This window comes from Canis aureus, chromosome 9 (assembly GCF_053574225.1).
Source record: "Canis aureus isolate CA01 chromosome 9, VMU_Caureus_v.1.0, whole genome shotgun sequence".
In the NCBI taxonomy this organism is placed as follows: domain Eukaryota; kingdom Metazoa; phylum Chordata; class Mammalia; order Carnivora; family Canidae; genus Canis; species Canis aureus.
This window is the reverse complement of record NC_135619.1, coordinates 4,845,963-4,872,356: the sequence shown is the minus strand read 5'-3', so window position 1 is coordinate 4,872,356 and position 26,394 is coordinate 4,845,963. Positions and strand designations below refer to the sequence as shown.

At 57.8% G+C, this 26,394-nt stretch overlaps 1 protein-coding gene across 1 annotated transcript in view; it reads right to left on the bottom strand.

Moving 5' to 3' along the window:
* Positions 1–22,232, bottom strand: part of RIN3 (Ras and Rab interactor 3) — a 104,762-nt gene extending 82,530 nt beyond the window's left edge. Inside the window, exon 1 of the mRNA XM_077908538.1 lies at positions 21,454–22,232. Within this exon, the coding sequence (XP_077764664.1) occupies positions 21,454–21,497 (44 nt within the window). The 5' untranslated portion in view covers positions 21,498–22,232. The remainder of the gene's footprint in view (positions 1–21,453) is intronic.
* Positions 22,233–26,394: the final 4,162 nt, after the last annotated feature.

Sequence of the window (26,394 nt, the reverse complement as noted above, 5' to 3'; positions counted from 1 at the left end):
GTGATTCCCCAGGTGTGCCCTGAGCAGCAAAGAAAGAAGCATCACCACCGTTTCCCTCAATATAGACATTCTACTCTATTTTTTTAAAAGATTTATTTTTATTTATTTATTTATTTATGAGAGACATAGGGAGAGAGAGAGGCAGAGACGCAGGCAGAGGGAGAAGCAGGCTCCATGCAGGGAGCCTGATGTGGGACTCGATCCCGGGACTCCAGGATTGCGCCCTGAGCCAAAGGCAGGCGGGAAACCGCTGCGCCACCCAGGGATCCCCGACATTCTACTGTATTAACATGACTGGAGATGGTACCAGCTTTTCTCCAGCGACATATGCAGCCATCTGGGGAAATGGTGGGAACTTTTGTGTGTGTGTTGTGAGGTTGGGATCACATTGTGGAAATGAAGGGAGGGAACTAGTTTATGAGATGAGCAGCGACATGACAAATGCTGTGTTCATCAGGTATGATCCAAAGGAAGCGGCACTGAGCTCACACTCAAGGGACCTCATTCTCGTTCTGTTGTTCACTATGTGATCTTGGGTCACTCACTTCCCTTTTTTAGGCTCAGCAGCCGCTTCAGGCAAATGAGAAGGATGAACAAGGTCTGGGATGGCAACGCGGGTTGGATGTCCACACGACCCCAGTCGATTGGCAACAACTGCCTAGACTGCTGGGCTGAAGGCTCAGCAGAGAAAGAATGCTGGGACCCACTGTGATGTCTGCCACGGACTCTACTGGAGACAGGCAGCAGCTGGGCTGTGTGGTTACTGACATGGATCAGACCCGGGACCAAAGCTCCTTCCAGCACTATGAATCCCACGGTTGGACGCAGCTGACTCTTGGCTAGGTGCCATTTGAAGGCTTCTGCTCCTGCCGGGCTGGCTCTGCCCCAGTAGACAGCCTGAGAGAAAGCAGGTGGCCGGCCTGGCTTCTCTGTGGCTTTCTTTCTGCCAGATGCCTTTCCCTCCACGTGTGGAAGTTGAGCCACAGCTGCTGCCGGATTTCCACCTCTGGCACAGCCTTGGGTGCACACGGGACAGAAACACAGCTCCAGGCCGGCCACGGCCACCCCGTGGGGGTGGAGGAGAAGTAGCCAGTTTCAGAATCGTGATGTCTCACACACGTAACGTGCAAACACACGGCAGTGCCACTAGCCCGGTTTCACAAGCTAAATAACTACATGAGGCTCTTGCGTGTTCCCGCTGCCGCCTGGGGCCCCAAGGACAGTGTTTGGAAAACTGTGTCGTGAGAAAGTTCCCGGGTTTCTGTCTACCGGGATACCCAAAGGCCTTCCAGGGTGAGGGGGGCATGGAGCGCAGCTTCAGAGCTGGGTCCTGGGGGTCGGAGCTCTGCGGGCCCCTGCCCACAGCCTCTCAGAGGGGAAGTCAGCCTGAGCAGGTCTTCCGGACCCCGGAAGTGCTGAGAACGGGTCAGGCTGTCTGAGTTCGCACGTCACAGCCCACATCAAGGGGTCTAGCAGGTCAAAGGCCTTCGAACTTTCCACACCTGTGTGTATTGGAGACCTCTGTCGCCTGGGGTGCATCAGGCCCCAGCAGCTCCCAGCCCTGCCTTCTGGGCTGACCCCTCGGGCTTCCACCTGCTCGGACTAGATGCTACTGGGCCCTGGACAAGCCGTGGGGGCACCCGGCCCAGCGCTGCAGCCCCTGGGGGCGGCTCCCCTTGTACCAGGCCTGCCCCTAGACCCTGTTTCTCAGAAGCTCTGCCTGCTGGCTCACAGTCACCCGGCATCCGGGCTCTTGAGGGCCCTGGACACCCACAGCCTCCTGGGCACTGGGGCCAAGACCGTCCAGCCTCCTTCTGTAACTTGCTCTGGCTCACGGGTCCAGCCCCTGTCCCCATGCCAGCCGGCCCACTGAATGCAGCCAAACCTGACTCAGCCTGCTGGCCTTGTGGACTGCCTCCCCCACGCCAGCCCTGGGCTAGGACTGTTCACTCCCATCAGGACGCAGCCCGTAGGTGATAACACCAATTCTTTCACAGCGCTGTGTACAGTTAGGTTTTGCATGATGACAAGGGCTATGTTGACAAGTGGTTAAGCCTAGGCTCAGGGAACCAGACAGCCTGGATTCGAGTTCCAGCTTGGAGACCTTGACAAGTGACTAAGGCTCTCTCTGCCTCAATTTTCCTACATTTAAGATGGGAAATATAAGCATTATTACCTTGTGAGATTGCCATAAAGAATTCAGGATGGTACCGAGCGTGCGGCAAACGTTCAATGATGTTATTAGCATCCCTTCATTTATCCAATGAGTATTTACTGAGCATCTGCCACAGACCAGACACAATTCCAGCCTTACCATAATAACAATCACAAGAATAATCACACATAGTGAAAGAGCAGCTGATACTTCCCTCCCTTCCCGCCCCCTGCCCCTTCTTAGAAACGTCACTGAACATGGAGATGGCTGCTGGAGAAGATAGGATTTGGGGGACAAAGTTCCTGCCTGGAACTGAAGCTGGAGGCAGTGGGGACACAGAACCCAGGTCCCCAAGGGCTGTGGGCAGGCCCGTGTGCATCTGTGACATGTATGCTGAGATGGGCTGAGGCCACTCTTTGTAAAGACACGTGGGGGAGATCCAGTGGTGCCCTGGGTGGAGGCTGGGAGGCTGCGGTGGGGGGTGATCACTGCACACCTTGTGTACCTTTTCAAACCGAACCATGTGATAATATCACCTATTCAAAAAATAATTTAAATATTTTGTAACTTTGAAAACAGGAAAAGTTCTCATTAAGGGTATTTTAGATGTTGAGCTGAGTTGGGTTCTGCACAAGCAGAGCTAGGGACCTGCTTCCTTGTTTTGGCTAAGATGGTGCATTGTAGGCCCTTTCCCTTCTAGAGCTCAGAGATATTTTAAAAGTACAATAAGGGCACCTGGGTGGCTCAGGCTGTTAAGTGTCTGCTTTTAGCTCAGGTCGTGATCCCGGGGTCCTGGAATGGAGCCCGCAGAGCAGCAGGCTTCCTGCTCCCTCTCTCCCTTTCTCTCCCTCTCTCTCAAATAAATAATACATTTTTAAAAGTCTTTTTAAAAAAAGTCATGAAGAAGCTCCATGGACAAAGATGTTTACTACATTGTGACATACAGACGTGGAATCAAATGGTGAACAACACTGCCCGCAGCTACCCGGCTCCCCGCCCACCCACCCCCACCCCGCGTTCCAGCATTGGTCGCATCTGCTGTGTGCCCATGCTCAGCACAGAATAGGTGCTAGATGAAATTTTCTTTTTTCACATCAGCACTTCCTTAGTAAATCCTCACAAAGCTGTATTAGCAAGGATGGCGGCACGGCACCACGTTCTCTCAGAACGCCACCAACAGGACTGAGGAGTTGATGCAGACGGACATCTGTCTACAAAGATAGAGCTGCATGTGTGCAAAACGACACACAGACAAGATGCTCCCTGGTCCAGTGTGGCATTGTCTGCAATGGGGAAAAGACTGAAAACAAGCTAAATGCCCATGATGAAGGGGCAAGGGAAGGAGATGGACACGAGGCAATGGTTAAAAAAAGAATGAAGATGCCCTCTATATCCTGATCTGGAAAGGTCTCCAGGACGTGTGGTCGAACGACAAAAGCAAATTACAGCATAGTATGTATACTGTGTTCCTTGGTTGGAGAAAAAAAAAAAAAGATTATTTGTATTTGAATAAAGAAACTCTGGAAGAAGATATGAGGAACTAATAACTAGTTGGGCAAGGATGGGCATGGGCACATATGGAACAAAAGTGGGAAGGATTTTTCACCATAACTCTTTTCAAAAAAATTTATATATACATATTTTTTAAAAGATTTTATTTATTTATTCATGAGAGAGACACACACAGAGGCAGAGACACAGGCAGAGGGAGAAGCAGGCTCCATGCAGGGAGCCCGATGTGGGACTCGATCCCAGGACTCCAGGATCACACCCTGGGTCGAAAGCAGGCGCTAAACTGCTGGGCCACCCAGGGTCCTCTCAAAAATATATATTTTGAATCCTGTGAATATACTACGTACTCACATGTGAACTAATAATGTTCCTGGACATTTCTGTCCACCAGGCATTGCTCTAGGTTAGCTAGAGTTAACCTTTAAAATAACCTCATAAGATAACTCTGATTATCATTCCCACTTTACAGAGGAGGAAACTGAGACCGAGAAGTCAAGCAATGCACTAAGGCCATGGAATTAGTAAGCAGCCGAGCTGGGACTTGAACCCTGGTGGTCTCCGAGTCTACGGTCCACGTTCTTGACCCACCCTGCCAAATCCCTCCAGATTCCTGCTTATGGTATAAGATGAAACAGTGAACATTATAAATATACAAGATGAGAAGTGAGGGAAGGACAGATCCTGTCCATGGGGCATCTAGGTATGAATTCTACACAGACTGATCAAAACAATCACTGCAATTCCAGATGGACTCCCAAAGGTGTTCTGTGAGAAGCGATGCAGAGAGGCCGAGGGCCAAGGGTCCCCCCAACACACCTGAAGAACGGGGTAGCATTTTGTTTGCCGGGTACCAAGGCTTATTCTAGAACTACAGTTACTGAGAAGGTGCAGTCTCGGTGCAGGACGAACGTGTAGGTCAGCAGACCACAATAGTCCAAAAACACACAGACACGTGGCACAGTCCCGATTCCTCCACAGCCACAGTAGGGCACTGAGGAAAGGGCCATCTCTGCAACAAAACGTGCTGAGACAATGGGGTATCCATGTGGGCAGAAAAGAAACTCGATTCTTGTTCACCACACACAAAAATCAGCTCCAGGGAGACTCTGTCCTGACCTAAATGTGGAAAGCAAAACAAAAAGCTCCCAGAAGAAAACAGTATCTTCACAAGCTGATGAATAGACGTGTAAAGCAGCACACACATGCCAACCTTAAATAAATTGATACTTGTGACCGCATTAAAATGGAGACTTTGCGGTTCATCCGGACACCACTCAGAGTAAAGTCATGCCCTCAGGGCGAGAAGGCCCTAGTTCACCCCAGAACCTGCGAGAGGCCGCTGCCTGGGCTAACACAGGGCTCGTGCATGTCAGTAAGGACAAGACAAGGCAGACAGAGGCAAATGGGAAAAGGAGCCAGACGCCGGAATTCACACGGAGGGTGACCCGGAGTCCGAAATGCAGGCCCCCAGAGCCCACAAGGGGCTGCAGGGGGGAGGCTGCTTTACCAGGCCACGGGGGGATGTGGAGAGCCAGGCCCTTCCTGCTCCTTGCAGCACAAGCATCGACTGCTCCCGCCGTGGTGGTTGATCCTGGGATTAAGTGACTTCTTTCTCCTGCTTTACCCTTTGCCCTACACTTTTATGGAAGGCAGAAAACAGTTAGCGAGGACCTCAGGGGAATAATAAAAACGGAGGCGTGGATGCCTGTGAGCAAGCCCTCCTGGAGGCCACCGTGAGTGGCCACTGACCCTCTAACTGTGAGTCTGCAGAGGGGGCACCAGTGTGACGCTCATCCGCATCGCCCTGTCACAGACACTACGGCACACAAGCAGGAACGTGGCTGGGTCGCTGCGGCCCCTGCCTGGCCATCCCTCAGCCACCAGGTACGAGCCAAAGGGCAGGGCCTCTGCCCTGGGGATGGACCCAACTCAGCCCCACCCTCACCCGAGGCTCTCCCACCTTCTCATCTGGAAAGAACGGGAACTACCATCCTCATACCCACAGGGCCGACTCGCCAGGCAGGCCAGACAGACACACTTAGCACAAAACAGGTCCAAAGGGACCAACCCAATCCCAAAAATTATCTCTCAGCCAGTCGAGTTTTCCCAGCTTACAGGGAAAACAATGCTGCCCCAAAGGATGGTGGGCGATGATGGAATGTTCTCTGTCTGCCCTATGCAGTGCACTCGCCATTTGCTGCCGGTGGCTCCAGGCATTTGAATTACGGCTGGTGCGACTGTTTCTGAATTTTATTTATTTATTTATTTATTTATTTATTTATTTATTTATTTATTTATTTATTTTTTAAAGATTAATTTGGAGAGAGAGAAAGTGCCAGGGGGAGGGGCAGAGAGAGAGAGAGAGAGTCAAGAAGACTCCATGCTGAGCATGGAGCCCCATGCAGGGCTTGATCCCACAACACTGAGGTCATGACCTGAGCTGAAACCAAGAGTCGAGCACTTAAGGCACGAGCCACCCAGGTGCCCCTGTTACTTCATTTTAATTAATGTAACTTGTAAAGCAGCTACATGGTGGCCAAGGCCCTGGACACCACAGGTCTACAGCTTTACACCATTGTGTGTGAATTCGAGCACTATGTGGGGGATTTGTTTTTCCTCAGAAAGAGGAGAGAAAGAAGATGAAAAGGAAATTATATGCATGTTCAGCGTCACTGTCATTTGTCGTTACTGTGTTGGGAAAGCTCTTGGAGGGCAAAACTGTGCTCCAGATCACAGGTGGCAGCACTGAGGGCCCCTTCCCAGGAGGCTGCCCTGGGTCCGGATGTGCTCATGGATCCCAGCCCACCCCTTCCTCGGCTTCCGCGAAGCCCCTGTGGTCCCTGCTCACCTTGCTGATGCCTGGTCCTTCCCAGGGTGGCCCTGGGAAGAGCTCGCTGGGTCCTGGGAGGAAGCGTCCCTTGCTCTTGGCAGCTCCTTACCTCCGGGAGCGCCAGCCTCGTGACCCCAGCCTCTGACCCTGCTTCCCACTTGCTCACTGAGTCTCCATCATCTGGGGAAGAAGGGAGGGCACGGTGCTCCCTTCCCCACCTGCCCCGAGGCTGGGGAGGGAGAGGCAGTGGGGCAGGGCGGGAGGAGCCCAGCCCTGGGGGTCATGAGGCCCCTGGCAGACAGACGGGGCCCTCTGTGCCCTTGGGCCCCTGAGGGCCTCTGCTGGGAGTGCTCTATCCTCGCCCTGAGCCTCCGACCCAATCTCACATGGAACCTGGCTTCTCACCACCTGGAAGATGCAAGTGAGGGGAACACTGACCCCACGGCGCATAGTGGGGACAAGACGGACTCGACTTGGCATGGAGCTCAACGAGGGCTCCTCAGGGGTATGGGAAGTGGGAGCCAGGGCCTGTTCCACCCTGTGCCATAGGCTTGCTGTGTGTCCTTGGACAGGTCTCCCTCCTTCTCTGGGCCTCGTTCTCCGACCCAACGATGTTGGAGGGTGGCTGCAAGGTGAAACATGGCCATAGTATGGGGTGTGCTCTGACAAGGCAAACCCCGTTTCTAAGCTGCAGGGGGGCGGGCACAGCCGGGCCCAGGGCTCGGGGCCAAATGCTGCGCTGACTACCGTGGCCACCTCCCCTTGGGCTCTGCCGGGGGCCGTGTGGGGCCGTGCCCCGAGCACCTTGCAGGAAATGATCGCCGCATCCCGTTCCTCCCACCCCTGGTGACACTGAGTCACGCGGCAACCCACCCAACAGTTGTGACCACATTTCCTCTCCTGGGGGATCAGCAGTCACGTGGACGCTGCAGCCCAGCCCGCCGGTACTTCTGGGCAGCCACCAGCTCCCAACTGGTACCCCCTCCCCCAAGGAACAAAAGGGATGTCCCAGTCACTGCGGGAAATCCCACCCTTAGGGCTGCGTCTCCTGTGGGTCCGCGTCCCCCGCTGCCCACTGGTCCCTGTCACACCCGCGGTGCGCACTGTGCCCGACCTGATGTGGACAAGGTCCCCAGTGCCGAGTGGTCAAGACCCGGAGCTGCAGGAAGCCATGGAGGCTGGCTCCTTCCCTTCGGGGCCGTCGGGGGCACCGTGGCGGGCAGAGCGAAGCCCCAAGACACGACAGGCACACGGCAGCCCAGCCTGGCTAAGCTATGTCCCTGCAACCCCAGGCCTGGGTTACGGGGCGGGCCCTGCTAGCGGGTGACAAGGCACAGATGGGTTGTCCACCTGGCCCACTCCACTGGGCCAAACCGCGGGGTAGGGGGTGTGGGAGGCGAGGGGGTCTAGAAGGCTGGGGGGGGCAGCGTTCCCTCAAGGATCCAGGCCCAGCAGGCTCTAGGTCCTTGGGATGCAGGGACCGGGGCTCGGGGCTGAGGGCTCAGACAAAGCTGGACCCAGGTGCTGGCTCTTCTGCCGAGAGCTCAGATTCAGTCACTTGCTGGGCCTGCGTTTCCTTATCTGTGAGCTGTGAACTGGGCATTGTGACCCCAGCCCCCTGGGATTGGGACAATTAACTCAAAAAAGCTCTGAGTGAAGGGCCTGATGTAGAGCCTGCGGGTGTAAGCGCCGTGATTACTACTTATACCGCGACCACCAAGGAGCCTTGCTTCTCACTTGCCTTGATTACCATGCTGCTCCCCACAAAGATTCTCCTTTAAAATGATTCACCTATTGATTTTATAGAGAGCGTGCAAGACAGCGAGTGGGAGGGTGGGTGTGCATGCACACACGTGAGGGGCAGAAGCCGATGGAGAGAGGACCTCAAGTGGACTCAGTGCCCAGCGTGGATCCTGACCCGGGTCTGTCTCACGACCCTAAGATCGCAGCCTGAGCGGAAACCCAGAGTCAACGCTCAACAGACGGAGCCACCAGGCACCCCTGCACAGACTCTTCTCCTCGAATCACAGAACATGAAATAGCACGGACCCCTCCCCTTTGTGGAGACTGCCCCAGGCCTGAATGTCACCAGAGGGGGGAGGGCCATGGCCTGGAGCCAGAGGGACAGTGCATGTCCCAGGGCCTTGAGTGCCACGAAGACAGAGCACGCGTGGAATAGCACTTCTTGGTCAGAGGCATGAAGTGCAAGCGGCAGAAGCACGGACAGTGCAGGGGGGCCAACACGTCTACATGACGCACCTACAGCCGAGTCTCATTTCTGTGGTTGTCACGCTCTGTGAAGTCACCGTGAACACAGGCTGAGCCAAGGCTGAACCGCGACGTGCAGGGGAAGCATGGGGCTCAGGTTCCCGGGAGCCGCTGCTCACACATTCTCGGCAGCTCGTCAGTCCATAACCCTCTTCAGGTGCATTTCTCTTTTTTTTTTTTTTTTTTTTAAGATTTTTATTTACTTATTCATGAGAGACAGAGAGAGAGAGAGAGAGAAAGGCAGAGGCACAGAGCAGAGAGAGAAGCAGGCTCCATGCAGGGAACCCGATGTGGGAGAGAAGCAGGCTCCATGCAGGGAGCCCGACGTGGGACTCAATCCCAGGACTCCAGGATCACACCCTGGGCCGAAGGCAGGTGTTAAACCGCTGAGCCACCCAGGGATCCCCTGCATTTCTCTTAATACATGTTCCTGATGCACGAATTCTGAGCTCACGGCCCGGCCCGTGTGGCACATGTAGCTGGCCCGAAGGAGCTTCCCAAATGCTCGTGCTTCCTTGCAAGGCCTTCGCCGCAGTGTTCTTGCCTTTGGGGGCTCAAGAAAGCACGAGGGCTTGGTGGCTGGGGACATTTTAAACAGTGAAATCACCAAGGCCACGCACTGCAAAACACGTGGCACCCACCAGGCCACGATGAGTCCCCTGTGTGAAGGGCAAGAACTGAGACCAGGAGGCAGGGCCTGGCATCCACTGGCCTCGGGGTGCAGGTGTGCGTCGCAGGGCCCCCCGCTTTTCACCGCCGCGCACATGGCTGTGAGCCCCCCCACCCCGGGTGCTCCGACCTGGGCCTCCGGATCACTGCACTAGTAGGACTATGTGCAGATGGGGACTCACTGGGTGAGGAGATGGCTGCCAACGTGTGGCGGGCACCGAGCACAGCCCTCCAGTGCACCTCGGGAGCCACCGCAGCACCTGCCCCTGGGGAGCCCAAACCAGAACCAGCACACCTCCAGAGGGATGGCTGTGGCTGCGGGGCTGCCCCTCTGCCAGCTCTTGTCAGAGGAGGGGTGCATTTGGGAGGCAAAGGGGAGGATGATGTTCGTGGCAACTACAGGGGAGCCTCTGAAGCCCCAAACCCAGAGGTGCCCCAAAGGCCACTCACTGGGCCTCCCCACAGGTCACCTTCGTGTGTGTGTGTGTGTGTGTGTGTGTGTGTGTGTTTTAAGAGAGAAGAGGGAGGAGGGGCAAGGGCAGAGGGAGGATTTTTTTTCTCTATGGAAATTCTAACCTGTTAAGGGTCACACTGAGTCCCCCAAGAAGACATGGTGAAGCCCTAACTTCAGCACCTCAGAATGCAATGTTATTTGGAAAGGGGGCTGTTGTGGATGTGATGAATTGAGATGAGGTCATTCTGGAGCAGGATGGGCCTGAATCTAGTGTGACCGGCCTCCTCAAGAGAACAGACAGACGCACACACGTGGGGTAGACGGCCGTGACACCAGGAGGCCAAGGTGGGGGCACAGATATAGGCTGGGAACCCAGCAGACGGCCCAGGCCCCAGAAGCTGGGGAGAGCAAGGAGGAGTCCACCCCATCTCCGAGGGCATGCAGCCCCGGGATACCTCCCTGTCCCACTCCTGGCCTCCGGAACCGGAACCTGACACAATACACTTCTCTTGCTTTAAACCCTGGAGTCTGCGCTACTGTGTTGCAGCAGTGCCAGGAGACAAGGCACCGCGGTCTTTACAAGGCAACAGACCCGTCTCCATGTGCACGGCCTTCAGGCTGCAGCCCACAGGCCCCGACGCACGGCCCGTCCTGTCTGCCCTCGGAGCTCACAACCGAGAGCGTCCATGGACAGAGAGGACACTGTGACAGGTGCAGGGAGCGTGACTTTGAGGCTGCTGACAGGCCTTCTGCTGCCCGGGGCCCTGCTAGCCATGTGGTCCCTCTGTGTGCATCAGAACGAGGTGCCCTTCCTCCCCATGAATGCAGGTGACCCCCGGCCCCCACCTCCACCGCTTGACGTCACGCATAGCTTGGCAGGAGAATGAAGTTTCAGCCCCCACTGGCTTCGATCTTAGCAGGTGCCTCTGTGCCGTGAGCAGCCTGCACAGCTGTGTGCAAGTTGTGCACGGAGCTGGAGAGCCGAGAAGGCTTTTTTGCAGGAGGAGGTGGGGCACGTGTGCTTAGTCTCTGAGGCAGGAAAGAGCTCACATTTTCCAGAGGCTGGAGGAGACACGGCCAGTGAAGACAACACACCCTGCCCCCATCTCCAAGGCCTCGTGAATAGGAATGGCCTGTGCACTTCATGGAGTCTTGGAAAGCGCTGTGAGACGCGGGGTCAGTCACTTCCCCTCTCTGTGCCATACTGAGCTCTGACCTCTGATGATGCTCACGCCAGGGATGCAGGCTGCTGTGGGCTGTTTCAAACCCCTTCCAGGGACACTTGCTCAGCCTGTCAAGGCAGCCCACCCCACTCAATCCCAGGCCACGCACAAGGGCCTCCCAGATGCAGCCCCGAGGGCCTCCTCATGCCCAGGAGGCAAGCTGGGGCCATGCAGGGCAGGTCAGAGCAGGCACTTCCCGACCCCAAATACACCTGTGCTGTGTCCTCGAGAGAGGAAGTCAGGCCCAGCCGTTTGAGGACGAACCTCTCCCAAGGCCAAGTACACAGGTAAGGAGATCACTGAAGACCCCCAGCAGCCAGGGTTCAGCACAAGCGCAGCCTGGCACCCGGCCTGTGCCCAGCAAGGAAGCAGAGAATGGGGTGCCGGGTGGCCCAGACGGTTCTGCATCTGACTCGTGATCTCAGCTCAAGTCATGAGGTCAGGGTCCTGGGACCGTGCCTGTGTCAGGCTCCCTTCTCAGCAGGGCATCTGCTTGTCTCCCTCCCCCTTTGCCCCTCCCCCTGCTAGCTTGCTCTCTCTCTCTCTCTCTCTAAAGTGAATAAATACATCTTAAAAAAAAAGAGGCAGTGAATTAATGAATGGATGGACAGACGGATGGATGGACCATGGCAGCCAGCAAGGACATGGACACTGCTCAGACTGGGCCTGGCCTTTCTGGAGCTTGGGCAACAGGAGGCCACGAGGAGATGCAGAGGTGCAGCACAGGAAGGGCTCGCCTATGGGCATTCTCTGTCCACAGCAGAGATGGGGAGACGGATGCTAAAAGAAGAGACGTGGCTGCTCAGTGATCCTTAGTCCCGTCAAGGCCCAGAACTGGGAGGCAGAACTCAAACCAGAATAACAAGTCTGCAGCTTCTGGAGAAATCTAAAACTCACAAGCACCCAAGGTGGAGAAAGCGTGTGCAGTCTAATCTTTGAAATAAGAGCCTTGGTCGACACAAAACAGCCTTTTCTCTTTCCTCCCCTTCCTCCTTCCATTGCCCCTTGGGGGTGAAGACTTGCAGGCAGCCCTACAAGCAACTTTGTCATTGTTGACATAATCTGGTGCCATGTGACAAGACAGAAAATGTCTTACATCAGTTAGGATCAAGTTTGTCTGTGTCAGAAAACCTAAAATAACAGTGATTTGAGTAAGATTGATGTGTATTCTTCTATCGTATAAAAGTCCAAGTAGCCCAGGGGTGGGATGATGCTCCAACACGTGTAGGATGCTTATAATAGTGCTGCTCCACCCGGCAGCGCCTCCAAATTCACCTCGGACTCCAAGATGGCAGCTTCAACTCCAACCATCACGTCTGTGTTCCAGCCAACAGGAAAGAGGAAAGGAGAGAAAGGTATTCCCCTTCTCTTAAGGACACCTCCAAGCCAACGGCACTCCCCTTATATGTCACCATCCTGGACTGAATCACACGGCCACACTTAGCTTCAAGGAAACTGGGAAGCACTCAGTAAACATCTTCACCCCATTAAAATTCAGGGGTCGATCAACAGGCTCTGCTCTATCCTTGAATTCAAATACTCCCAGATGGTGATACGTCTTAAGGAAACGGTCCTCAAACCCTACACACTCCTAAGTTTACAGGAGCCGCATTGAAAACGGAGGGGGGGGGGTGCGGATTTTGGGATTACAAAGAGATCGACACATGTTCACCCCAACCACAAAAATGATCATAATTTGACGAAGACCAAGTGTCATCAAAGATGAGAGGTGGGTAACATATGCCCCCAGCACAGCCTCACACAGCGGACAGAGGACGGGATCAACATGCCCACACAGACCGAACACAGTGGCCGGGTAGACACGCACTCAGACCAGGGGTGGCCCCAAAGACGTGAATGGTTTGATGCCGTGAATGTTGTCACCATCTTTGCGTGTCCCTGTGTGCCCTTCAGGCATGCGGTGCACTCTGGAGGGGAATCAACAGCACACGGATGCACATGCAGGCCCACACGCCCTCACACACAGGGAACAGCAACCATGTGATCTCAGCCTAGAGACCCAGGAACCAACATCTTCCTGTGTGACAGGGACAACACCCCTGCCAGCAGCGATCCTCCTCGCTCTGTGCTGCAGAGAAGGGCGTTCTGGACGGGACAGGTGTAGTGACTTGCCGTGGCTGGCCCGCGCTAAGTGGGGACAGACCTGTGGTCTCTGCCACGGAATTAACTCCAAATTCCCCAACCTGTGGCTGAGGCCCACCCACTTCCGGGATTCAGCACATGGACTGTTGCTCTATACACTGGCCCTTCCCACCTCCTGCCCTGTGCTTCCCATCTACCCAGGACGCCCTCAGCTGCATTTGCCTGATTTCGGCTGTTAGAACCTCATTCTTCAAGACGCATCCAGGTGCCACCTCTGCTAGTTCCTGCCCGCTCAGCACAGGCAGGGGTAGTAGGACATGGGCAGGATCTTACATTGTGCCCTGTCCTTTCACTATGTGCATATTTCTCTTACTTTCTCTAATAGAGAAACTGGAAACTTCTCAATGTTTAATAAATGTTCAGTAAATGGATGGATGGATGAATGGATGGACTGGTGGCTGGATGGGAGGATGGAGGATGGATGGATGATGCATGCGTGCATGCATGCATGGATGCAGGGATGGACTGGTATCTGGATGGGAGGATGGATGGTGGATGAGCATAAGGATGAGAGGATAGAGAGAGGATGGATGGATAGACAGACTGGAGTCTGGATAGGAGGATAGATGGATGGATGGATAGATGGGTGAGGATGGATAAAGAACTTATTAGTAGAGAAAAGAATCTCTGAATATATTTTAGATGGATGCTGTGTTGAAAATGTCAAGAACAGAAAGCAGCGAGCATAATAAATGCCATCATCAGGTGCCATCTGTAGGAAGCTGAGTCCTTGCTTTGAATTGCAACATCCCTAGAGAAATTTCCAGTATGTGTCTGTGACAGTGATTGGGATTAAAGGAGCTGGAGACAAGGAGGCCAGGGAGAAGGGTCCCTGGTGAATTCCATCATGACAGCTTGCTCCTTAGCCAGAGATCATGAGATTGTGAACGTCCGACACAGAGTCCTTCACTCCTCTGGTCCCGGATGCCGGGGGGGGGGGGGGGGGGAGGGGGGGATGTGCACTTAGAGGGAACAGTTTAGCTCTGGAACGGCCTGTGCAGAAGAAGGCCCATGTGCACTGCGTGGTCCCTCCTTCTCCTGGGCTGCCCCTACAACCCCCGTCCTCTATCCACCTTCAGAAAGCAGGCTTTTTCATCAGGCCTATTTTCACCTACCGAATGTCAGCCACAGAGTTGGGCCGGTGTGGACAGCTGACATCCCATCTCTTACCTTGGGGGGAATGGGTTCTTGGCTTCGACAGAGGTCTCAGTGTCAGTGATGAAGGGGGGGGCCCCCTCGTGGGGGGGCAGTGTGCCCTAGGATGGGCTCCTCTGGGGCAGCCTGTCACTGATGGGCTCCAAGGTCCCCGCCCCGGCGGCCCTCCTGAACCTTTCTGGGGGCACTGTGTGTCCGCCCAGTGCCAGGACGGAGGGGGCGGGGCCGGGCCGGGGCCATCAGACCACAGGATGTGGCCTGAGCGTGCACCGTGGTGCACACGGCAGCAACGGGCCTTGACCACAACCGCTTGCTGGGCCGTTTCTTCTAAAAGGGAACTGACACTTCATGGCGGCTGGCTCGTTCTTTCCGACAAGTACGGCCTGGGCAGAAGCACTCCCAGGAGTTATAGGCAGACGCGGGCAGGGGCTCCATGGGTCACCAGAGCTACTCCTGGACCACTGGGTCAGCCTTGGGCAGCAGGGGGGCTGGCAGGAGGGAGAGCCACAGTGGTGGCCATGACGGTGCCTTCCAGACTCCTCTATGGGAGACAGGGGCTGACAGCTGCCCAGTTAGGGACTTCGTAGGCCCCCCGCCCCATGGACACCTAGGGACAAGGAGGGCTCCCCTGCACCCACCCATCGCTGTTTTGTCCTCCCAGGCCATGCTGACAGGAGGAAAGGGCCTGGGCTCACCATATAACCCTGGGGGGGGGGGCACCCTGTGTCATCCATGGCCTGCATGGGGATAGGCTGGCTACCTCAGGGCAGCACCGGGCCTGTGCGGGAGCCCCCTGTCTCAGGCCTCATGCCTCCCACCAGGAGCTCCGGAACACATGGCTCTGCGACTCCCCAGCGACTCCCCGGCTCCCACACACCATGGCCTGAGCAGTGTCCCCTTGCAACTACGGTCGCATTCAGTGGCGCCACAGCAACGTGGCCTTCCTGGCCCACCGTCCGGGCAGCAAGCTCTACCCGGGTGCTCGGGGCCGGCCCCACAGCAGCCTTCTAAAACCAATGCACTTCTTTCAAAAATAAACCCAGAGCAGTGAAAAAGCATTTCCTTCCAGGCACCAGGTCAGGGTGATGACCGGAAGCCGTCCCTCGGGATCCCTGGCTCTTACGCAAGCGTTCGCATATGGTCCAGACTGTTCCATAGGCTGTCAGGAGGAAGACGGGCGAGGTGATCCGCAGCTGGCACGCAGTCCCCTGGGCGCCAGCATCACTCCGCAAACCGGCTTCTGCTGCCTCTTGGCCCAGGATTCAGGGGGTCACCGAATGTCAGACCAGGCGGGGGCCCGGGCTCATTTCTCAGATGGGAGACTGAGGCCCAGATACCATCAGAGACTTGCCTCCTACAGACACTCCCGCATCCCCATGTGACGGGAGCCTTCACATCCGCCAGCCCCACCGACGCCCCAGCCTGGGAGCCTGCAAGCCCCTCCCGGTCAGCCAAGGAAGGCACAGGTAGGTCCCCGGTGATCACCAGGGGCGCTGGAGCGGCCGGGGCAGCATTTTATTCACATTATTTTGCCAAGAAGACATGGAGAACTAGCGACCACCACAATTCACCCAGTCACTCCATGGAAGAAAGGAGGCCTCACGTAGCAAAAACACAGGGACCGACCCCAACCTCAGAACAAAAGGCAGCTCTGCCCGGGAAGGGATGGTTCCACGACTCTGGCTGACGTACACTGAGCGCCACCACCAGAATCACCACACTATCTTCCTCATTTCTCAGTGGACCACACACCTGCCCTTGGGGCCCAGCCTGGGCTCCCCCAGAACCTGCACACTCAGCTACCCCCATTCTTTGCTGGGGCCATGGAGCCTCTCGTATCGCGGCTCCAGGGCTGGCCTCCCCCTCCCCTGGTCTCCTCCCAGAGAAGCGAGTAAATGCAACTGAGGACAGTAAAATGAAGGGATTGGGGGCGACACAGGGACCCTACCCTCCTGCTCCAGGCTGGGGGAGGGTATGGTGGCCCCGGGAGGTCACCACCTGCTGCACAAGGGGAGTTGGGCTCCTGACCCCCATCCACCACCACCACCACCCCAACCCCGTCCTGGGCCCCACCCTGAGGCCTGGGGTGTCCTACAAATAGTTCCAGCAGTTCAGGTGCTTTAAGACGCAAAAGAGAAGGCTGCGAGGCAAGCTTTAGAATCCCGTTTAGGAAATCGTTGTCCTCCAGCATTTATTGAGTGCCAGCTGTGTGCAGGGCAGAAAGACGTGCAGGTGAAAGATCTGATCCCTTTCATTTGAAAGTTTAGAGTGTAAACAGGAAGACGTGATATCAAAGGGGTTTTAGTGTCTTGCTACGTAGATAAGTGGTTCATGCAAAAAGCTTTTTGAGTATCCACAGAGGAGAAAGGTCCAAGAGCTGTGTGGACGGAAGGCTTCATGGAGGAGGTGGCAGCCTCCCAGCTGGAAGGACCTCTGTGGGCAGAGGCGGGAGGCTACGGCAGCTGTACATGCCAGGGAGGGCAGAGAAAGTAAAGCTGTGCACCAGCTTCGTGCAGGACTGGAAAGGGTTACAGAGGACAGGGGGTCCCTGAGGGCCTTTCCAGGAGCACATCGTGGCACCTAAGGTGATTAGGGGCCCTAGGGGGTCACGCTGTCCTTTCCACCCAGCCTGTGGGACCTCGGCGGGGGCTGGACGGCTGTCTTCTGTCTCCAGGAGCAGGAGCCATCACCAGAAAGGCTCATCTGAGCAGGGGGCGTGAGGGGTGGTGGCAGGATGGTGTCAGGGCGCCCGAGGGCTCAGGGGGGTAAGCATCCGGCTCTTGGTCTCCACTCAGGTCACAATCTCCTGGTTGTGATCAAGCCCCACGTTGGGCTCTGTGCTCAGCAGAGTCAGCCTCAGACTCTCTGTCCCTCCCCTTCCCTGCCCTCATGTGCACGCTTGCACGCGCTCTCTCTCTCTTAAATAAATAAATAAATATCTTAAAAAAGCAGAAGAATAAATAAGAGTCATTAAGATCCCAGTTCTCATCTTTAGCTTCTGAAAACATGTGTTTTGGACACCCGTGGGGTGGGATAAATGGCAGGTCCAGGGTGACAGTCATTACATGGCCAGAAGCTCTAAGCTGTGGCCGCCAGAGTAGCGCTCACGGTCCCCAAGCCAACTTGCCAAGAACAAGTGGACGCCGGGCACTCAGTCCCTTCTGGGGGCAGACAGCTAGGGGTGCACAGGAAGCCCGAGACTTTCCTGAGTCACCCGCCCCTGGTGGGGGCTCTTTCTGGGGACACAGGCTCTTCAAAACCCTACAGCAACCCGGACGCTGAGGATGGGCTTCCTTCCCACATAGGCTGTTTCCCTCAGCACGTCCAGCCAAGACTCACCTCCCCTGCTCTGATGACCCAAGGGCAGACTCTCCCTGCCGAAACCCCACTCTACGCTTCCCCATCCCCGGGCTTCGCTCAGAAGCTTCTCCCCTCCAGTCCTGTCCTCACTCCTCAATGCTGCTGCCTACACAGCTCTGCTCATTCATCCCTGCCTGGGTGGCACTGGGGTGACCTCTACTGAAGGGACCGATGGCCTCTGTGATGGGATAGAGAGGACGGAGCTGGTGGCTGCCTGTCCACACCCCACCCCCGCTCCGACCCCTGGCTGCGAGGCACCCCTGGGGCCCCCTTCACAGAGCATACCTATCCTGGGTTCCTTTCTGTCTTTTATTTTTTGATCTCCTGGATTAAAATGCAGGTGTCTTTATAGGATTTGAAGCTTTTAATACTTTCAACCTCAGTAAAGATCCCCACACAGGGGCCCAGACCTAGGATAGGTCCTTGCAAGTGGTAGGGGAGATGAGGGGGAGGGCCCTGGGGACAAATGTGCTGAGACTCCCCCATCCCAAGCAGACCCTGGGCCAACCCCCTCCTCCCCAACGCGCTTCCCAGGTGGTGTGTGGCCTGGAAGTACAGGCCCTAGCTGCTCAGGTAACCCTTCACAGCCCATGGGCCAGAGCCTCTTTTAGGGCCTGGAAGGGGCTGGGTCTCCCAGCTGAGCACCCACCAGGACCACCTGGGAGCCTGAGCCCCTGAAAGCCAGGAAGGCCAGGTCCACAGACAGAGCTGGAGCTGGGACTTGGGACCTGGGACCCTGAATTCATCCCAGGTCTGGGTGGGCCCCAGCCCAGAAGAGCTCCCAGTCATAGCTCCTGTAGTGCTTGGGGGACCCATCTCAAGGGGTTCAGCAGGACCCCTGCACCATGTCAGCCTCTCCCAAACCCTGGGGATTGGCCCAGGCAGCTCCTTGCAGGCCCAGGGCCCAGGAGACCCGATTTCTGAGCCCAGTCCCGCCTCCGGCTCCTAAGACCTTGGCTAAGTCACTTCCTCTTTCTGGGTTGCCTTTCCCTCACTGAATTAGATCCAAGAGTGAAATCCTTTTTCAAATAAAATCTCAAGCAGACTCTCAATTGATCAGACATATAAAGGTAGGAGCTCTGCGTGTCCACGTCCTCAGTGACCCCTGCACAGCTTGGCCGCTGGCCTCTTGGCAGGTCACAGAGTCACCAGGCTCATCCTCAATACCCCGTCCTCTCCTACCTCACCTCCAAGTCACCAGCCCAGCACCCTAGCCCGCAGCCCTCCCTCCTGCCTCCCCAAAAGCCTCTTTCCCTGCAGATTTCCCTGTCCCAGCTTCTGTTCCCCCAACAGTCTATGTGCACCATGGCCCAGTGCCAATGAGACCACCTCTCTGTGCAAACCCTATCAGTGGCACCCAGCACTCTCCAAAGCCGTTACCCGACGAGACCACCTTCTGTCCTTATCTCCCACACTCTCTACTCCAGGGCCCCTGGCCTCCAGGCTCCTGACATGCCAGCAGCATCCTCCAGGGACTTGTCTTGCTCTCCCACTTCCTTCAGGCCTCTCCCAAACACCACCTCCCTGGACAGCCTGTCCACTTTTTCTTTCTCTCTAGCTGACACTCTCAACAAGAAGTAGATGGAGCTTGCTTTTGCCAAATCCTCCCACTCCTCTTCCAGCGGGCTGACACCCACCTGACACTATCCTAGCTCCCACGGGGTGAGGGAGACAGGCATGCTCACTGGCTGTCCGAACATCATCTCCTGGCTGCGAGGAGGGGGTTTTGGGGAGCCAAGTGGAAAGAAGAGTCCTCCTGAGGGTCAGCAGGGCCTGGGGGTGGCCTGGGGGTTGGAGTTGTAGATGATCACCCCTCATCATCATCTTTGGGCTGCAACACAGGTGGAGGTGCAGCCCAGGAACAGGTGATGCATGGGAGTGCACCCGAGAACTGCCTTATAGTGCCTGAAGGTCGAGAAGGACTGGGTCTCCTGCAGCAGAAGCTAGGGGAGGGCAGGGGGCAGTTCACATTCAGGAATTCCTTAGGTGTGCACCCGTCAAAGAGCTGCCACAGGAACAAGCTCTGGGTCCCTGGAGGTATGCAAGTACCTTCCAGGAATGTTCTCAAAGGGATCCCCGCCTGTACCAGGCCCAAGGTTTGGTGAGGTACTCTTTAGGAACCCTCCCACACAAAAGGTCCTCTTAAATAAAGTGATGTTTTTAGCAACAAGCCAATATTCAATGTGCCAGGACTGTTCTGAGCAGGCCTGGACTGGTGTGTTAACCCTTAACTGCCTGTAGGCAGCTGCTTAAATATCAATTCATCCAAACCTCATAACAATCCGATGAAGTGAGTGTTACTGTGACCTCCCAGTTTACACATGAGGCAAAGGCCAGGTCTCCCGTCCAAGGTTAAATAGATGGTAAACAGAGATAACTACTGTTATCAACGATAAGTATTAAGAGTTTATGGGTGAATGTGCAAAGCTTTTTTTTTTTTAAAGATTTGTTTATTTTTAGAGAGAGAGAGTAAGGGAATGTATGAGCAGGGGGAGGAGCATCTCCCTTTCCCAGGGGGTGGAAAGAATCTCAAGCAGACTCCCTGCTCAGCAGGGAGCCCCACCCCTGGCTGACCCAGGGCTGGATCCTGGGACCCTGAGATCATGACCTGAACCCAAATCAAGAATCAGATGCTCTGCTGATTGAGCCACCCAGGGGCCCCGTTGTGCAAAACTCCTTATGCATCATCTCATTTAACCCTCAAAACAACTGTGTGAGGGCAGATGTAAGTAAACTGAGGCACAGAGAGGTTAAGGAACTGACCCAGTAGGGAACAAAGACAAAAGGAAATGGGGAAGGTGATGTCATTCTGGTGTCATTCCTAAGGTGGAGGGGCGCAGAGAGGTCAGGACCCTGGCCCCCCCACCCTCTCCTTTCTCCCTGGGAAACTCCTCCCTGCTCCACCTTGAAATACTGGGTGTGGTAGAAACCAGCGGAAGGGGCCCCTTCCCCTACATAATGTCCAATTCTTCCCACCGGATGACGTTTGTCTTTGCAGCGGTCACTTCCAAGGGAAAGCATCCAGGCAGAATTTCCCAGGAGGGGCCTCGATGGGAGGAGGGGGGCATTCAGGGGGGCATTCAGATGCAGAAGGGTTAAGGGCCCCTCGGACCCATCCTCCCACCGGGGTGGGAACCGGTCACCCCCTCCCGTCGCGCAGCGCAGATCTGCCCATTCCCCTTGTTTTAGGAGAGGAGAGCTCGGCCGGGGCGGGGAGGGGCCGGCTAGGCCGGGCGGCGGCGGGAGGAGGCCCCCGGGGTTTTTAAACTTTTTAAACCAGAAAGCCGGGGACGGCAGCCGGGCGGGGGGCGGGGGGGCGCCCCTAGGCCTTGGCACCCAGAAGGGCTCTCCGAGGCTTTCCCGAGAGTCCGCCTGCAGAACGGGGGCGGCCGGCACCTGGGGAAGCTCTCCCGGCGCGGGGCGGGGGGCGCGGGGCGGGGGGCGGGGCGCGGGGGGCGGCTTCTGCGGCTCGGGGCGGGGGCCGGGGCCGGGGCCGGGGTCGGGGCGCCCTCCCAGCCGCCCCCGTGCGCGAGCCGGGCCGTCCAGGCTTCCCCGCCGGCCACGCGTCCGGGTCCCGCCGCCGCCCGGGTCCCGCCCCGACGCCGCCCCCCGCCCCCCGCCCCCCGCCCCGGGCCGCGGGCAGACGGGCGCTCCCCGGACTTACCCCGCGGGGCCCCCGCGCGCGGCCGCCCCGGCCCGTCGGATCATGCCGCCGGCTCCGGCCGCTGCTCGGGGGCTCGGGCCTCTGCTGGGGGGCTCGGGCCGCTGCTCCGGGGCTCGGGCCGCTGCTCGGGGGCTCGGGCGGCTGCTCCGGGGGGCTCGGGCCGCTGCTCCGGGGCTCGCACCGCTGCTCGGGGGCTCGGGCCGCTGCTGGGGGGCTCCGGCCGCTGCTCCGGGGGCTCGGGCGGCTGCTGGGGGGCTCGGGCCGCTGCTCGGGGGCTCGCGCCGCTGCTCGGGGGCTCGGGCCGCTGCTCGGGGGCTCGGGCCGCTGCTCCGGGGCTCGCACCGCTGCTCGGGGGCTCGGGCCGCTGCTGGGGGGCTCCGGCCGCTGCTCGGGGGCTCGGGCCGCTGCTCCGGGGCTCGCACCGCTGCTCGGGGGCTCGGGCCGCTGCTGGGGGGCTCCGGCCGCTGCTCCGGGGGCTCGGGCGGCTGCTGGGGGGCTCGGGCCGCTGCTCGGGGGCTCGGGCGGCTGCTCCGGGGGGCTCCGGCCGCTGCTCCGGGGCTCGCACCGCTGCTCGGGGGCTCGGGCGGCTGCTCCGGGGGCTCGGGCGGCTGCTGGGGGGCTCCGGCCGCTGCTCCGGGGCTCAGGCGGCGGGCGGCGCGGGCCGCCGTGTCCCGGGCGCCCGCATGGCCCCGCCGGGCCCTCGCAAGGGCCGCCCCGCCGCCGAGTGGGAGCCGCCGCCGCGCCCCGGGCCTCGCTCGCTTCCACTTCCTGTATCGGGGCGAGCGGGGCTTTCAGGAAGAGGCTGGCCTTGGTGGTCAAGGGCTGTCTGCGGACGCGGCGGCCGAGCCCCAGCCCAGCCCGAGCCGGGCACACGGAAGCCCGCCAGCCTGCAGGCGGGGCGGGGGGGGGGGCGCCGGAGGCTCCCGCAGCCAGGTGCCCAGAGGGAAACTCAGGGAAAGTCTCCCACCCTCCTAGGGGGAAGAGCCCGAGGGCGGGAAGGCGCCGAGGGCTGCACCCACTGGCGGGTGGGGAAGCGAGAGCCACGAGCCTCAGCCTCGCCTCCTGCCTCAAGGAGCCCAGCACTCAGCCAGGGGCAGCCCCAGACCAGAGGCAGGCGGCCGCCTCCACATCCCTGACAGGTGGCCTTGCATGCCTCCGCTAACAAGGAACTCACTACTTTACAAGGTAGTCCGAGGGAGGCGTGCAATGCACCCAGGTGGGGTCAGGGCCAGGGAGCCCTCGAGATCATGCAAATACAGCAGCCAGGCCACTCCTGTGGGACCAGGAGGCCTGTCTTCTAAGTGCCTGGCCCTCAAAATGCCTCCTGAGCCTGCTGCCCTCACAGCCTTTCACAGCGACTGGACAGGACCAGTCTCCATCTCCACAGGTCCCCCCAAGTATCACACCGGGCTCTTCAGCCCTGGCATGCCGACATTTGGGGCCAGGTAACTGCTGTGGGGGCTGCCCCAGTCCCATGGGGGGTCTGGCAGCACCCTGACCTCCTCACACCAGATACCTGGAGCATCCCCACCCAAAGTGTCTCCAGCCTCTGCCCCGTGTCCCCCCCAAGACCCACTGGCCTGAGGCCTTCGTTTCACAGAGGAGAAAACGGAACCATAAAGGAGTTAAGGAGCCTCGCCCGAGGCCACACACGGGCTGAGCACAGACAGAACCAGGGCCGAGTCCACGCATCCAGACCCTGCCCTCCATGCCTCGGCCCTGCTCCCCACACGCCTGCCTTGGCCCAGTCCACCTGGTGGAGGTGAGAGAGGAGAGGATCCCTGTGCATCAAGGCAGCACAGCCTGGAGGAGGGACTAGAAGACCGTGCAGCCGCTTCAGGAGACCACCTGGCCACTCCTCAGAAGGTGAAGCATGGAGTTAGTGCGTGACACAGTAGGCCCCCTCTCAGGGATGCACTGCCTGGAAACACACACACATGTTCACACATGCTCATGCCTGAGTGTCCGTAGCAGTACTGCTTACGTTGATGAAAAGGTGGGAACAGTCCCAGTGTCCACCAGCCCATGAGCGGATCAACACAACACGGGCACTCCGTGCAACAGTAGGTGACTGGGCCTTGAACAGGAATGTGGCGCTGACACAGGCTTCAGCCTGGAGGCACCTGGCAAAGACACTCCAAGGAAGAAGCAGGAGGACTGAGTAAGGAAAGGGTTAATGAAGGTGGAGGCGGGGAGAGAGGGAAGCCCCAGACCCCCTGAGGACCCTGCCCACAGGACCCCAACTGGGGGCAAGTGCTGAGGCGGGCAAAACCAAGAAAACCGCAGACAAGAGAGCAAAGTGGACCGCCTGGCCCTGGGTGTCGGGGAGCATATCTCGGGGGCCGCTACACTGTAGTCACAAAGCGACGAGACCGCAGAGGAGTGAGCCAGCAAGGGTGTTATCAGCAGTCCTCGCTCAACCCGACGTGGCGCAGGCGTCTCAGGGCCACAGGCCTCCTGGTCAGCTCGCAGTGGGAGGTGGCCAGCAAACCCCCTCACCCCCACCCCACCTGGGCAATCCCCGGGGACCCCCCTCCCTCTAGAGAGCTCTCTCCTCTCCTTTTGGCTCTCACCCTCGCCTAATAAACTTTCACTTCATTTCATTCTTTTGTGTCCACGAGATTCACTCTTAGGCGCTGGGACATGAGAAGAGCCCTGCGACCCTTCAGGGGGCCGCCTCCTGTCAGATTCCACTCGCACAGAGTGTCCAGGACAGGCAAATCCGCGGAGACAGAATGTCAACCGGTGGTTGCTAGAGGCTGGGGGCGGGGCACAGGGAACGAGCGCGCTAGTGGCTACAGGGGATTTTTAGGGGAGAGGGGGCAGTGAAGAAAATGCCCTGACCTAGACTGTGGTGATGGTTGCACAACCCTGTGGTCACACTAACCCAGTGATTTGTACACTTGAAATGGGTTAGTTGTACGGTCCATGACGTCCATCTCAGTTAAGCTGTTTTTCTTTTTTAAACATACGGCCTCCAGGAGGCTATGCTGACCGCTCGGGCCACGTCTCTGCGGCCTCCAACCAGGTCTCTATGGCCCAGTCGTGAGAGCCTCTCCTCCGGAGGCTGACTGCCTCCTCCATGGAGGACACTCTCCCGCGTCTCCCTGGACAGGAACTGTAGCCCCCATTTGAAGACCTGAGCTTTGGGGACGGACTTGTGTTCCAGTCCCGCCCCAGGGCCCCTGGCTGGGAAGGCCCAGGCAAGCCACTCTCAAGTGCCTCACCGCACGGTCCTTAGGAGCCATGGAGTGACGCTGTAGACATGCATGGCCCAGGGGCCACTACTCCTGGCCTTTTGCTGCTGCTCCAACAAGCCACGGGCTACTCACCGGCCTCCCTGCACCAGGGGACAGGCCAATCCAGCTGTCCCACCTGCAGCAGCTTTTCAGGGGCAGGCGATGCCAGCCTGACCTACGAGTCACCCCCTCTTCCATGCCTCCCCCCACCCCCCAGTGAAGGCTTCCGTCAGCTTCCCAGGCCTCTGCTGAGGCAGGACAAGCCCCTCAAAGCCTGGGTTCCATGTGCACAGCCCCAAGGTCCTCACCCCCGCAAGGCCTGCCGCTCCCCCGCTCTGTGAAGACAATTCCTCAGGAAGACACCAGATGGACTCCCACTCTGCTTCCGCGCTGCTCGCCGATGGAAAAGGAAGTGGCCAAGATACCAGAAACCCGAGCAGCTTCTACCGGTCCAAACCTGGCCTGGGCCAAGTTTGCCCCCTGGGTCCTTCCTGGGCCCCCTTTGACCCATCTGGTCCTCACACATCCCTCCTCTGTCCCAGGACACACATCTCAGGAGTCGTGCTGCTGTGGAGCTTGCAGGCACCTTCCCCAGAGCCGTGCCCATGTCCGCACATGTCCATAGCACCCCGGGCCCGATCTCCCTCCAGGGGGCTACTCCTCCCAGTGGCTCCAGGAGAGGCTGACAACTTTCTGTCCTAGTTGCGAGGGAACACGTGCTCTAGTCTGGCCTAGCCCAGCCCTCTGTTCGCCGGGCACAGTGAGTAGTTGTGGACAAACTCACGACCCAAGTTGGGCCAGTAAGATCCTGCCCTGGGGGATCCCTGGGTGGCTCAGCGGTTTAGTGCCTGCCTTTGGCCCAGGGCGCGATCCTGGAGACCCGGGATCGAGTCCCATGTCGGGCTCTGGGTGCATGGAGCCTGCTTCTCCCTCTGCCTGTGTCTCTGCCTCTCTCTCTCTCTCTCTCTCTCTGTGAGTGTGTGTCTCATGAATAAATAAATAAAATCTTAAAAAAAAAAAATATCCTGCCCTGGGACTTGTCGTTGGCACCGCAGGGCAAGCCAGCCGCCCCTCCCCTCCCGGGCTGGCTGAGCTAGGACAGTGGAAGCTGAGGGTAGTGCACTTGCCATCGGGGCCACCGTGTGGCAAAGTGGTTCCCAGGAAGGAGCCAGGGTGGAGACCATGGCTGCCCTAGCAACACCCTTCGAGGTCAAGATTCCAACATGCTAACGCCGCTGCTCCGTTCAACATCCCCATTGCAAGAACGAATACGGTCCCTTTTATCTTCCTTTCCTTTTTGAAAATTCCCAAACCCAGTTGGAGCTCCTGCTGGGCCTGGGGGACGTCCAGTCATGGCAGCAGAACCATAGGAATGACACACAAACCCCCGAATGTAAGAGGCTGGTTTGCTTGTGTGTGGGGGTGGGGGTGGGGGGAGCTCTCATGTGCACCTGCTCCAGCCCCCTCCCCCTCCAGGTGAGGGAAAACAGACTGGGTCCCAAGGAACACTGTGGGAATTTTCAGGGGATGGTCACCCTCAGGAGGTCGCCTTCGAGCCTTGCTGGAGTTTCCGGGGACTCATAGGAAAGAAAAAAGTCTCACAGTGGAGTCTTGCCTTTTAAAATGTCCCCAAACCTTGCTTCTGAGTTGGATAAGACACTTCGAGGAAACAGTGTGTTGTTGCCACAGAAATCCTCCTTCT